This window comes from Dermacentor silvarum, chromosome 4 (assembly GCF_013339745.2).
Source record: "Dermacentor silvarum isolate Dsil-2018 chromosome 4, BIME_Dsil_1.4, whole genome shotgun sequence".
NCBI lineage: Eukaryota > Metazoa > Arthropoda > Arachnida > Ixodida > Ixodidae > Dermacentor > Dermacentor silvarum.
Genome location: NC_051157.2, coordinates 63,105,832 through 63,120,904, shown reverse-complemented (window position 1 = coordinate 63,120,904; position 15,073 = coordinate 63,105,832). Strand labels below are relative to the sequence as shown.

Below are 15,073 nucleotides of genomic sequence, written 5' to 3'. Positions count from 1 at the left end.
GCGTGGGAGATTGAGTGCGTTCGCTCTCCGTGATAGCGCGCGTCCCCGCACGCTTCCGCTCGGGCATACGGCGCGCGGCGAAGATTTTATCTATAGGGAACCTCACGGCGACGGCGACGACGACGGCGACGCCGACGGCAGAAATTCGGTTGAAGTGTCCATATAATTGCTATCGCAATAAAATATTCGTAGCCCTTCCACTACTGTGAAGATGGAAGCCAGCGAAGCTGTGACTATGGTGGATCGACTGTAGTGAATATTGCTATAGTGAAATTATAGATTATTATCATTGACTAGATTGAGTGTCTTCGGCATGTTCGTCAGAGAGCAAGGACACCGGCGTATTGTTTTCGCCTGGGCCGATGGCCAAGAAGTGTGGTTGCTGCGCCAAGTCCGCCACATCGTCATTGACTAGCGTATGAACAGCATTCATAAACGTGTCACATTGCACGGCACCATCAGGATCCTGACGTCGGGATCCTGGAAGATGTGGTTAAACGAGCGTCCGTCCCATAGCGAGTCCAAAGGGCAACTGCTAACAGTGCTAGCGCGATCTCTACGTCGCGAGACAAAGGAGCACAACGATTGGTGGACGTGCCGCCGCAGAGTATCGCGACACTTGTAAAAGAGGCATCGGCGGTGGCGAGGGGTATAACAATGGACCCTCCATCGTCTGTTTTGACACCTGTGCTAAGGCACAACTGGTGGGAAACCGCCACGCACACGGAGCCCAGGCTTATGCTGATGTTGATAGTTTTTTTCTACACACGGACACTATCCTGGGAAACCTAGCGCTTAACAGCTTCGCTGTAAAAAGAACACGCCAGAACGGGGGGGGGGGGGGGGGGGGGGGACTAAGAACGGTCGTATAGTTTAGTCCTTGCGCTGTTTATTGTATTTAACTGAAGGCCTTTTTACGAAAAATGGCTATAATACGGTGACCGAGTGAGAAGAGAGGCCTGCGAGTGGATAATTTGGCCCATTTTAAGGCTCCTCATACTAACATCGGGTGATCGAAATATATATCCAGAGCTCTTTATTACCATGTGCCTCATAGTTCAGGTGTTGCCCTGGGTCGTAAAAATGAATGAGACTAAATAAAGGTTTTAGCGCTTGGTGTGCATCTCCCTTCATCGTTATTCTGTTTCGTCAAGTTAGCGCTACTTAAAACCATGATTAGTGCAAACCAACTAGCCTAATATCCCATTCTATTAAATAAATATAAGTGAAGAGGGAAAGCCACCGTGGCGGCTCAGTATCTATGGTGTCCTGCTGCTGAGCGCACGGTCATGGGTTCGATTCCCAGTGGAGGCTGCAGTCTCACGGTGGGTGGAATTCAAAACGTGCTCGTAGTGCGCCAGCAGGTGTAGCTTTATCCGACACTCTCCGCAATGGTGTCCCTCACACTGCACTATACAATTTCAGGAGGTTAAAGAACACTTCTTTACGTGAAGATAAGCAACGCTCGCCAAGTTCGCAGCATTGTGCGCAAGCCACAGGTACTCGTTTCTCTCGCAGGCCTAGCAGACCTGGCGGCAGTGCTGTACGTAACCGTATTCTCGTCCACACTGTGCTGCATCTCCGACGTGGCCTTCCTCTGCTCCCAGTGCACCGTGAGTGATCGTCAGCTCCCGTTCCCCTTATAAAATTGCAATGTGACATTTTCACATTATGTGCAAACTAAGAGTTCAGAGCTATTCCTTTTACAGTAATCCGCTCGGTTCCGCATGCCGATTCAGTGCATGACCAAAGAAAGAAAGAAATTAACCGTTTCTTATTTTTTAATGTTCTTTTTTGATATAGATATCTTCAGCAAGAGTGCGCTCGCGTGCCGAAAGTTTAGCGAACCTACAGTCGAGTTCATAAATGTTAACGTTCGCAAAAATTGTTTGTCATTAGCCGGCGGTCCCTTTAATAATATAGCAAATATCATGATTGTCTGTTGCCTGATATTGCGGTCTCTTCTAGCCAATACTAACTGCCTTGCGAATGTCGGTCTTGCTCCTATTTCTTTGATATCTTACAGATATCTTACGTTGGGAATATGTCAATGCAAACAGTGTCATAAAGCGTATATTTTAGCATATATGAGAAGAACGCCACATACGTATCTCGAGCGACCTCCTATGCGCTTTCCAGTTGCGCAGCCGCTTCATGTAAATAAAGAGAGTCCTCGAGGTCCACTTATACATAGCCCTCAGCAGCGATCGCTGATTGACGTGGTAACAAACTTGTTAATATTTACCTTGCATGGTTCTAGCGTTATGCTGCTGATCACAGTCGTACAGATACAATTCGCGGCCGCGGGGTCGCATTTCGATGGGGGCAGAGTGCATGAACACTCGCGTACCTTTCTTTGGGTGTGTGTCAAAGAATCCCAGGTCAAAACTGATCCGGGACCCCTACAATCCCGCGCCCGTCACACCCCTGTAATGTTGCGTTGGAACGTTAGACGCCAAAAATCAAATCATGCGTTTAACGGATAACTCGAGAAATTACGCGATGTAGAAATTGACACGGAATAATCCGCTATGGCCCCCCTCCTAGTCGGTGTGTCGTATTTGGTGGCCAGGATTAGTCGATGGTCGAGGGAAAGCTCTCAATCAATTCGTTTTGCACCACACAGCTTTCGTGAAAAGTATGCGGGTTACTCCTTGCATTCCCCATATGTATCGTTTGGCTGGGTGGTGCAGTTTTCCTGGGGATCTTGTCACGCCACACCTTTGGATGGGGAGCACGAAAGTTCTCGTTCCCCAGGTCGTTGGAACTTACGGCATGCCACGAGAACTCCCTTAAATAGCTTGTGGTCAGCCTGGCGGATGCAGGCAAAATAGCCCGTATACTGTACACACGAAGTGCAGCTGTACACACGAAGTGTGTACAGCTACCCGGCAACAGTAAACTATGTAGCGAAGTCGCGGCATCGAAGACCCATGCAGCGGACTTCAGCCGTGGATAAACAGTTCTTGGAGGTGGTGTCAACCGTTCCCCCGCGATGCCGCTTCGTGTGTCCCCGCTAGCATTGGACGTGCTGGGGATGTTCCCTGGCATTGTAATTCGACAACTATGAAGGCGTTGTACAGTAGATAATCGCTACAACACAGGTGAAAAAGAAGGTGTCATTTTGCTAATTCCGTTAATTATCCGCAAAAGCGTAACTTTCAAGAATAATCAGTATCAATTATCATGTCGGTTGCGTGAGCTATGCCGCAGAGTTTTAGAGCGTACCTGCATATAATTCGTTATAAACTGCAAAGTAAAAAAGCCGTAAGCGTTCAACGCGAAAGTCTGACTGTACAGGGCGCCTTGATGGGCTATAGTTAAGACTATAATAAAGCAATTCGCAGCTTAATTTGACAGTATACACACGGGCGAGCGCAGACTTGCAACGAGATTCGGCGAACTTTCGCGACGCAATACATTGGCTTGCTAACGATGCAGTGCGCTTGCGCAGGTACAAAAAAAAAATAAAAAAAAAATAAAAGGAGACAAGTCCATACGTGCAGCACTACAAAACAAGAGAGACTCTTGCAGTAATCTAGTTTAAAGACTCGAAACGTGCTATCGGACACACTCGATTTTCAAAAATTACGTGTAGTAAAAAATATTATATATAACGCAACGGTTCAGGAATATATTTCCGAGTCGAACAGGGATATCGATGTTCCACTCACACAGGCATGTCCATCTTTATGTATTAAGCTTCGACTAGTTCACGGTCTTCTGTGCGCAATTTCTGTAGAATCTGCAACGCGTCCACTGCGATCGTTCGCTTGAAAACAACCGTCATCAAACTCTTTCAGGGAAACCATGTCTGCGTCAGGGCCTTTCTTCTCTGGAACGCATTCGACATCGTCGTCACCTTCGTGTGTGACATCGCACTATACTATCTGGTTCAGTCCGTAGCCAACGAGGTAAGAGAAGCGAAGTCATCAAAATATTTGAAAACAACGACGACTTTGCTGCACAGTGCTTCAGCAGTTATGCCGCCTGATTGCAACGTAAATTCCAACCCAACTGTAGTGTAAGTAGAAAGCATTAAGCCTGCACACTCAAAGACCAATTGACTGATGCCGAGTAGATCTAAGTATGGCAGTGTTGCTATTACATTTGCTTCAGCCGTGTCCTCCATTATGATGGTAACTTTTTTCCTTACCATCGCGGATTAATCACGCATTAAAAAATAGTTCTCTGACTATACTTTGCACGCAGGGGGCGCATGTTTTCCCCGAAAATTTCCACTCACTCCCGTTGAGCAATGTAAGGTACAACGTGCTTCAAGTTACGCTACAAGGTTAAAAGTAAGACAGCGCTGTATTGAGTCACTCAAACGACGTACGTTCCTAATACTCAATCTCCTCCACCTTAAGAAGGCTTTATTCCCTGTTGAAACAAGTATACGAGTGCAGAGAAGTTATGCAACTTATTATGTTTCTTGTAAATTCCGCTCACGTGTTTTACGTCACACTGCCCCTGCGGAATACACGCTATTCCAGCGCTATTTTACTGCCGCCTATTCTTTTGCTGTCCGAAGTAGCTGAAAAACATAAAAGTCACACGCTGGCACTGCCGGTAAAAGAAACAAAACAGAACGGCTGCTCAAGTAGGTCGTCTTGCGCTCTGCCGCAACAATGGCCAAAGAAAAAGACAAACTGGGTAATCCTTTATACCGCGTTCGGGGGCCCTGAGTTGCTCCACTTTGGAAGAAGCCACAAGCGTATTTCTGTCACGTATACGCTTCAGAAAGCAATATTTTTTTCCCTAACCTTGCGTGCACACCTGAGCTCTTCCTACTTATTCGATTCGCAGATGTTTCTGCATGTGGAGAAATATCACTCGTGCGTTTTATCTATTACTTGCTTTTTTTTTTTTTTTAGAACTGGCTCGTAGGCACACGTAGGCTTTCTTTACGCAAGCGCCATGATAATATTCTAGCACAATTACCGAATGCAGTTTCAAAACTCGGCAGGCTCGTTGTTTATGCGTTAAACGTCAATAACAGCTTATCGATCGACTGCACAGAAAAATTACATTACACTAACGAGACTAATGCTCAAGAGAATATTTAACCAATGCTTAAAGCTTTGAAATACATATGCAGGTCTGTATAAATATATATGTAGATATATATAACAGTTGCGCGCAAGATGTGCTGAGAGTAAAGTAATGAATTTCGTTTGCCTTAGACAAAGCCAGAGAAAGAAAGTTTACTTGGCCATCGGAGTGACCAAATGAACGAAGGCTAACGGGAGGGTTAGCCGTCGCAAAACAGGCAAGAAAAAAATGACGTCGGTTATGTAGAAATATCCATTTACACAGGAAATAATTCACGTTAACAATAAATATTAAAGTGCAACTTGTTTGAATTTGAACATGTCCATAGGCATATAGAGAGGTGGCTGAATTTGCTATCAACACAGAGAAAAAGTTTTTAGAAACTATAGTATAGCCATCAGTATTCCCTGCGCTAAGCAAAGTTGCTGATGTGTTTTTATAAGTAGATCTTGTTTCCGTAGAGAGGTACGCGTCTAATACGATGTAACAGCAAAGGCCATCAATATATCTAGGCACTTGGAAAAGAGTGGCTCAGAGCTAGAATGCTTGCAGAATTGCAGTGTTTTGGTGTCTAGTGGGTTTATTAATTAATGCGGATTTAAGCAAGGTAACAGTCGTTCATCAAATTTTCCTCTGTATAAGCTATACCATCGAGGAAGCATCGTTATATGTGATTAGATCACAGGCGTTTTAAATGCGAAGCATTTTTTGGCGGAGATTTGCCACTTTGACAGTATCTATCTATCTATCTATCTATCTATCTATCTATCTATCTATCTATCTATCTATCTATCTATCTATCTATCTATCTATCTATCTATCTATCTATCTATCTATCTATCTATCTATCTATCTATCTATCTATCTATCTATCTACCTATCTATCTATCTATCTATCTATCTATCTATCTATCTATCTATCTATCTATCTATCTAGCCGCCTACGCCTTGGTGCCCTCATGGTCGTTTCGTTAACTTGGTAGGTACCAAAATTGGCATAGTATGACAAGAGTGTATCAAAAACATAATGATAGGTCGTGACATGAATATCATGAAGTGTGTCATGTAGGTCATGAAACAGTCGCCTTCGTCTTGGTGCTCTCATGGTCGTTTCGTTAACTTGGTATGTAACTGAAATGGGTTCGAACATGGGCACTAAGTGAAGGAAACACTAAAAGATGAAGGTAGAAGTCATAATCACGAGCATGACCCAGCAAAAATGACCGTGACTCAGCGGAAAACAATTAACACTCAGAAACCACTGAAACGAGTTCGGACGTAAGTAGTAAGTGAAGGAAACACTAAATGCTTATGGTAGAAGTCGTATAGTCATGAGCATGACTCAGTAAAAATGACAGTGACTCAGCGAAAAATGATTAAGACCCAAAAACCACTGGAATGGGTTCGGACGTGGGCACTATGTGAAGTAAACACTAAAGGATGATGGTAGAAATTATAGTCATTAGCACGACAAAGCAAAAATGACAGTGACTCAGCGAAAAGAGAATAACACTCAAAAGTGACTGAAATGAGTTCGGACATAAATGATAGTTCATGACATGAATGTCATGACATGCGTACCATGTAGCTCATGAAACGGCCGCCTACGTCTTGGTGCGCTCATGATCATTCCGTTAATTTGGTCGGCCTCCCGCACACTGCTTCGCATAACATCGATTCCCACAGGGCGTGGGATCTGCCGGCTTTTTTTATATACCAAATTTATTCAAAATACCTTTGAATTTATTCAAATACCTTAAATTTATAAAAAATACCATTGAATGGCATTGAGTAAGGGGGGCAACACTAATTACAAGTCAAAAAATAAAAAAATAATGATACAGACGAAAAAAAAGGCAACAATGCAAATATTACAAAAAGCAAAGTACAACATCTTTATACAATATTAATACGCAACGAATTCAAGTTATCACGGAATGTTTCGCGATTAGAGATGGATGCAATGTGATCCAGAACACTATTCCAATGTGCAATAGCTCGAGGTAGTGGTGATGAGTTAAATGCCTTCGTTTGACCATGAATGCGTGCAAAACTAAGTGCATTGTAAATGCGTCGAGATGTGCGCACAGGTACATGAAGCGGCAAACAGTGAAATTTATTAATATAAATGTACCTGTGAAAAAGACATAAAAGAGCGATGACACGGCGATCTTCCAATGACTGGAATGCAAGGTCTTGCTTTATTCGGGTAACACAAATGCTTTAAATAGGTCTGCTGATCTTGTAGTGAGTGGGGAGTGTGTTATTAAACGAAGAGCAATTTTCTGTAAATTCAAAATGGGTATCAAGTGTGTTTTATTGGCGGAGCCTCAAACAGCAATTTGATGTCTCATGTGTGAATGAACAGAATCCTAATACTGTTTAACTAGAATGCCTTCAGCAAGAAAATGTCTGTATCGGGAGAGAACGCGCAGAGCGTAGGAAGCATTTTCAATTACAGAACGCATATGACATCTAAACTTTAAATGACCGTCAGCTAGAACACCAAAAAATTACGTATGGTCAGCACGATAGATAGGGCAACTGTTATACAGCACTAATCCGCAAATCTGTGATTTTCTTAGCTTCCGAGTGGAACACAATAAAAACAATTTTACTTGGGTTCAGTCTTATAGCGTTTGCTTTGCACCAGTGATGGAGAAAGGTGACGGGTTCGATTCCAAGCCGCGGCAGCCCCATTTTGAATGGGGGAGGAATCCAAAAACACTTGTGTACTGTGCTTTGGTTGCACGTTGAAAAACTCCAAGTTGTCGAAATAAATCCGTAGCTCTCCACTATGGCGTCCGTCATAACTTACTATGGAATTTAGGAACCTTTAGCTCCATAATTTAGGAATTGAAGAGGCAGACATTGCTTTCACGAAAGATAAGAACGTACAATCAGATAAATAACAGAATTCTCTTAACCCTCCCCCTGAATATATTACGGTACATGCCTTTAAAAATGACTTCCCGCACAGGCCTTGAGGCCAATAAAGTTGTGGTTTAGGCAACAGCTTAATTTATTGCTGGGAATACACTACATATCTGGGGTTACCTCAGCTAATTGTGAATTTCATACCAGGTCTGCTTCGAGATATTCGAGATGCTAAAACCAACCAGCTGGATGGTTTTATACATGTTGCCCTGTACACATGTTCCCTTTCTGGACGTAAGTCCAGTGTACCTTGCACGAAATAGCAAATTGCAAACAGCGTAGATAAAACTTTTTCCTGTGTTTTTTCAAGGGCTACAGGGCCTTGCAAAGCACCGCAGCGACCGCAAGAGAAGACGTAAGCGAGACATTTTTGCTCGTCTTTGTTTATCTTCCCTCGCTAGCAATATTACTCGCTTAGGTATAAGGAGTCCATCGCTCGACGACAGCCAAGGATACGTAATGACGATAACTGCAACAGAACCACTCCACGAAGGCGGGGGAGGATGTGCCCTTAATAGCTTTCGTAGCGCATGTGCACGTTAAGGAACGACGGCCCTGCTACGACAGCCCTGAAAACGAGGGTTTACAGCCGAGATGTGAAATCTAGTCAGTTATGTTAATTATATGGTTAACCCACTGCTCTATAGTCATAACAATTGCGCTGTTCAAAACATGCAGGATCGGATGAACGTTTGCAGCGCTTGTAACAACAGCGATGCTATAGGACAAAAATGCGTAACTATGCTGCACCTTTGCATCATATACTTTCGCTGACTCCCTTATTCACGTGTTCTATTCTTACGCAAAACTACCGAAGAAAGTAGTTGCCTTTCTTTTTCTGACGCAATGCAAAACATTTCGATACAACGAAAGCGAGGACAGACTATGAAGGATTGAAACACGGGAAGAGGCAAAGAAGGCAACTAAAGCATTCCAAGGACACTGCGAGAAGTGCCGCTACTGTTCACATAATTATAATAGACATGCATGTAGTTTAACCACAGCCAGAATTCGAAACTCCCATGTCACCGGAATTACGGAATATTATATATTCGATGCCTTTTTTTTAACGCTACAGACAACGTCAACGTTGGATTACATGCAAGAGAACATGATGGAGAGATATCCTGTAGGACGTGACCACTTTGATTCGGTAAGGTATACACTGCTTGCGGACGCCTGTGCACTTGACCTTGAACGCGAACATGTCGAATTCTCGACATTTATTATAGTCCTCATACGCCACAAGGTCAACTTGGTTTACGCAGGATTACGAGACCACGACTGAACGCATCACTACAAGAGAATCGTACCCCCGTAAGGTCGTGGCCTTTACAGAGGTCTGTACGCCACATTCGCTGCTGCTTTGCCCACATTATTTTTCTGGCGTTAGCCAGTGCGCGGAATTACGTGTATGTGTCGGCCTCTTCGCGATGATCGCCTGTTACTGGAATTCCGATGCACTGAGTTAAGAAGCGGCCCACCAAATAAGGCTACACACGTCGTCGCATAAGCGTACGCACCAACCCACACGCTCCGGCAAGACAATAAATATCGTCATATTGCAGTCATTCAAAAAAAATTGCTGCCAACGAATGTTTTAAAAATGCGCGATTTTAATAAAGCGGTTAAGTCTAACTCGTGCGTTTTACGAGGCCAGTATATATACCAGGTGATGTTCTTACAGCGAAGCGTTCTTTCCGAACCCTCTCGGATGTTCCTGACCGTGGCTGCTGGGTGCTGATGTTGTCTTGCCGAATAGATCATACCTAACAAATTGAATTATAAGTACTCGATGGTGGGATCGAACCTCGGTCCTCGAGCACAGAAGCCCGGTGCTCTAACCATTAGGACCCAATCACACGTGTACTTACATAGTGTCAATGCCAACTAACTTTTGTAATTATCACCACGTGTGTCACATTGCGCAGCACGGGTGTGCAAGCGCGCGTGCGTGAGCGCCAGTTTCCTTTGCGCCAAATGCGCTGAAATTAAATGGGCACATTAATAGCATTTGATTAACAGCTTCACGATAGTTTCGCTTCAGATAGATTTCACGGTGTGTGATGGATCTGCATATCTTATATTCATCTCCGGAAAGCTTTTTTCAAAAATTGCAGGTTGCATTCTACTTCTTGACCGGGATTACTTGAAGAGACATATATTCCTCGAATGAGAAATCCGACCGCATAAATGAATAATTACAATTTTTAATTAATTAACTTTCAAACTAATCACTCTATGGCAGATACTGAAATTTATACGAAGTGCGAACAGAGAAGAACTCGGCGAGCCGTCGTCACGTGATTCTACTTAGAACAGCGTGCAGATTGCATCACCGGCCCCTCCATGGAGTGGTGGAGATCCAGGCAACTTGCGCACGCCCAGGCTTCCTGTCTGTTGGCATTATGTTTTCTGGTCACCCACGTTGTTACATTAAAAAAAGTAGTTCACCCCGTCGTTGTCTATAGACGAGAAGTGCTGATACCTTATCTGGTTTATCTGTGTTGGAAAATGCGAAAATGGCATCAATATTTAGCCTACCATACATCGCGTAACGCATAAAGGTTACGTGTGCGACTAACTCAAGGCTGATGAGTTCAGATATTGAAGTCAACCTAAAATGAGCCTGATACCGTCTTCTTGCAGAAAATCCACTCGAAGCCGTCACTTCCTCAAATTCTTCTAGTGGCGATATTTAAGGTAAGTAGCCGAATTGCATATGATAATTTAACCACAAAAGAAACACAATCTGGAGGGAGTCTTTAATTTGGGCGTTGAAGCGATGCCGGAGAGACACTCGCAATGGTAACACGTTAAGCACGTACGTTAACTGGATTTTAGGCATAAATTACGTTGAAATGGTTTGAGAAAGGAGTTCCACAGCGTAGCCAGACTTACAAACAGTTTCGTGGTTAACAGGAGCCGGCCGCGAGGACAGGCTGGTTTCACCTGTGAATGTCAGATTAGTGGGTCGATTGTGTCTGATTATTCTCACAATTGCAATGCTTACCGGTCAGGGTCATTGTGTAGTTTGTGTTCATTTACTGTTTAACGGGAGCGTAACGTCCCTCCTTCTGTTCGCCGTTTACTCTTCCCTCTCCCACTACCCTCTTCAGGGGTTCATTGCCTACGATTTTCTGACCACAATCACTATAGATCACAAGTCTAATGTCTCCGGAGACTAAGCCCGAGTCTTGCGCTAGGTTTTCTCTCATAGCTGACCAGTGCTGTTTTGGGCCGTTAGGTCATCAATCAGTCGTTAATCTCCTCTTTCTCTCTCTATCTGTGTGAGTTGCATGCCTGCTTAACATGTTCACTTCTCTCTTTGTATACGCATCGTCTATTGGTATTGACTATATGGATGAAAGGGAAAGGGCGCAAAGATTATGAGTTTCTAGAGGATTGCGAGCTACGGTCACTCATGCTTCTACACAGAAGCACGCTCTCAGAGAATGTTTCTTGGATGTCCGGGCAAAGTGGAAGGTGTACCCATGAGCGAAGGGTGACCATGACATAACATCATGTCCATGACTGGTAATCATTGCAATTGTGAGGATGACCAGACACAATAGTAGCCTCAGCAGACTCATGGATTTGTGTCGGTTATGCATCGGCAGAAAGCCCCGAGTGTTGCGTGCGAACATATGCTCGTGCATGTGTGCGTGTGGCACATTCAGGAAAACCCATGCCTGACATTAGCGGACTACGTTGTAACAGTATGCTGCGCTCTGGCTGAATAGCTTAAGAGCTCCTCAACGAGTCTTTGTGACCTTCTCTCTTGACACGCGACAATGCCACATGACGGCGTCTACCTAACACACATGATAAACACCGTGATACGGTGGAAATTCGGCCCAAGTTTTTGCTACACCGACGGCTGTTTATGTGACGATGGCCCACTCCGGCGCAGGTGATGGTGCTGATCATGTTCAAGCAGTACAGTGATCGCGAGCCCCCAACAGCGCACGCCGGCAGCGACCACGACTCGAGCGGCATATCGCAGGCGTCCATGGTCGCCGATCGCCGCCTGAAGGCCGCCTACGCGCGTCGCCGCTGCGACGCTGCACTCGATACAGGACGAACGCTCGACATGCAGGCCCAAGGCATCGGCGAAGCGCACACACCGCGTTCCATCCCCCACTCCGCCTTCCGCAGTTCCAGAACTCCCCGCAGGAGTGAGCCCTGGTCATCAAGCCCGGGTTTGCTCCGCAATGACCAAGGTGGCGATGACGAAAAGCACTGCTTCATCGCTGGCGTGAATATTCTGAAACGCTACCCATAGAGAATACGGTCTTGTTTGCGCGATTTTTCGAAGCTGGAGTTTATATAACGTTTTGAATAAGTGGGATGGCAAGCGCAGCGCTTAACTTCGGTTGCTGGTTGGGGGCATGGTGTGGTAATTCGCATGGTGACATAAGCCAATGTGCCAATTTACGCGACTGCGTACTTTGTGCTGTTTTTGCAACATTCCCCCGACAACATAATATGAAACCATTTTATTTCGTGTTTCTTGTGCTAATTTATCAACAGAGGCATCGCAATCGATGTAGGGCACCGTGAGCTTGAAAGTTTGTATGTTCCTGCTAGTGAGCTCCGTTAGTCTGCCCAAACAATTGTCACTATACCGACGGCAGCGTCACAAAACCGTTATGAGATTTTGTTGCTGGAAGGTCGTTAATATGAAGAATTGTGCATTCCCTGGATACGATATGGCACCGCAGAAAACTACAAAGCTAACAAGAAATAAAAGAGATTTAGCTCTTGTAAACCTAGTTATCACGAGCGAAGGGTCTGTTTGGCTTGGTTTTGCATAGACTATGCACAGAGCGTTTCATTAATGCACGCTTCCGCGCTTGGTAAGCTTCTCTATAACGTGCTAATCTGGCCTCCCTTTGCTCCAGTGTTTCAGCAGCCAACTTTGCCTTTGCTTGAGATTTCACCTCTGCCGTCTAGTTATATCTACTGCATGATTGGATTCAGACTATCGCTTGCGCTGAAGCGCACGCGCGGATGACCCAGCCAGCGTGCCATCCATGGCGAGACTGAGCGACCAAGCGCCAGCGAAGTAGCCGTTAAACCCTCGCCGAGTCACGTGGTACCGCAGCGGCGAGGCTCCGAGCGAGCGCAGCTGCGTCGCCTCTCCGCAGCGGATCATGTGGCGTGACGTCACACCTGCCGCAAGTGTTGCAGGTGTGGCGCGAGCCGTGCGAGAACACTGAAGAGCGGCTAGCGAGGCTCGCGCTCCGGTGGCTCAAGGTCATTGCGACGCGATGAATGACCTTGCGAGACATGGTGTAGTAGAGCTTTCGCTCTAATATCGCATATGTACTGGACAGAAATATGCAAACTCTGACGAAGTCGAATGATTGAGTCCGTGTTGTGCGCAAGTCAACGATGTCAACCTGAAACCAATGCTTAACAACATTTCCCATCATCGAACGACTGCAGGCCCTAATCCCTTTATAGTAAACGAGTGCATTTTGACTGCGACCGAATACCACCGTGTGTCCTTCGAGCGAAGAAGATATAACGGCCCTCAACTCAGAACGGCAAATCAGAAGAGCAGCCAAAAGCCGCCACTCAGAAGGGCAACCTGGCGGAATTTGCTGGTAGTGAACGAAACTGCTCTGCTCCCTGAATAAGCTCATTTGGGCTTCTTAATTGGCCGAGTCGCTGGGAGCATTCTTCTCCTTTTATCTCTTTCTCTGAGGATGTGGTATTACTTCTTTGATAACTTGACGTACTTTCGCACTTTCGAATATTTTAGGTTATGGAAAGGTAGACTGGTTAAAGTGTTTTTTCTCTGGTAAATGGCGAAACACAGCTTAGCAGCTATAAAATTCGGTAATTAGTAGTCCAAGGTGGCGTCTTGAGCAACGTATCATTTTATTTGATGACCATTTTTTATACTCTATATTGAATATATTGAGTGATCCGTAGAACGCCACAGCGGCCGCATTTCGATGGGTGCGAAATGCGAAAACACCCGTGTACCTAGATTTAGGTGCACGTTAAAGAATGGTGGTCCAAATTTCCGGAGTCACCCACTACGGCGTGCCTCATAATCAGATCGTGGTTTTGGCGCGTAAAACCCCATAATATAATTTAATTTTAATTGATCCTGTAAAACATCGATGGTAATCTGTAGTACAAATACCATCAATGTTTCTGTAGTACAGATTACCTATCAAGATTAAAAAAAGACATTTGAATACATTCTTAAGAGAGGTACGTCTGAATAAGTACCATACATTTCCGTATGATACACTCTACTTTGAATATATCGGGGTTTTCTTATTAGACCATACAGAATTTTAAAAATCGCCTGTGGCAGATAGCGCAATTGTAGTCTTTGAGCTGGATTACTCGAAGCGGTGGACATTACTCGCACGATAAATCGAAGTGCATGATAGAATAATTAACAAAAATCCCTTGTTCATTGTTTAGTTAATTACTTTTCGGAACACATTGCAATTTACATATTGTAGCCGGCGAATTTGCAATGCTTATCCACTTCGAACAAATCCTGGGGATCACATGGGTTTGAGATATCTGTGATGAGACTTGCGGTAAAAATGCACAAATGTTCCGCTTACCCTTTTTTAACAAAGCGCCATTTCATGCACTGAAGCACAGAAGTAACTGAAATGCCCATGTATTTCGTGCCACAGTTTGGAAATGAATATCTCGAAATAGATGTCAGCCTGAAAATTTGTTCCAAGTGGATACACCTTGTGAACTCACCGGCTGCAATTTATAAATTGCAATATGTGTCATATTGGAATTAATTAGAGTGAATTAGTGAGTATCTGCTAATTCGTCATTATGCATTTCGTTTTCTCGTGAAAGTAATTTCTACTTCTTTCAGTAATCCTGCTCAGTGAATAGACATATGCTATCTGCCACAGGCGAGTCTTAAAAATTCTGTACGGTCGAAAAAATCAATCAATCAATCAATGCAAGGAACAATCATTTATTTATCGCAGGGTATGCCCAGGAACAACCATGAGTTTAGATGCTGGCGCACTTAATACAAAAAATAAAACGCAGGGGAATATCAGTAACAAAACCATGAAAA

The 15,073-nt window shown here is 44.5% G+C and overlaps 2 protein-coding genes across 2 annotated transcripts in view; both read left to right on the top strand.

Annotated features, from left to right (window-relative positions):
- Positions 1-362: 362 nt before the first annotated feature.
- On the top strand, positions 363-10,923 carry LOC125944966 (uncharacterized). Its single transcript, XM_049666442.1, has 7 exons — positions 363-378; positions 1,519-1,613; positions 3,804-3,914; positions 8,303-8,347; positions 9,071-9,145; positions 9,261-9,332; positions 10,642-10,923. The coding sequence occupies exons 1-7, from the start codon at positions 363-365 to the stop codon at positions 10,759-10,761; spliced, it is 534 nt and encodes a 177-aa protein (XP_049522399.1). The 3' UTR covers positions 10,762-10,923.
- Positions 10,924-11,908: 985 nt separating this feature from the next.
- Positions 11,909-15,073, top strand: part of LOC119448639 (uncharacterized) — a 34,999-nt gene continuing 31,834 nt past the window's right edge. Inside the window, exon 1 of the mRNA XM_049666441.1 lies at positions 11,909-12,250. Coding sequence (XP_049522398.1) covers positions 11,909-12,250 — 342 coding nt within the window. The remainder of the gene's footprint in view (positions 12,251-15,073) is intronic.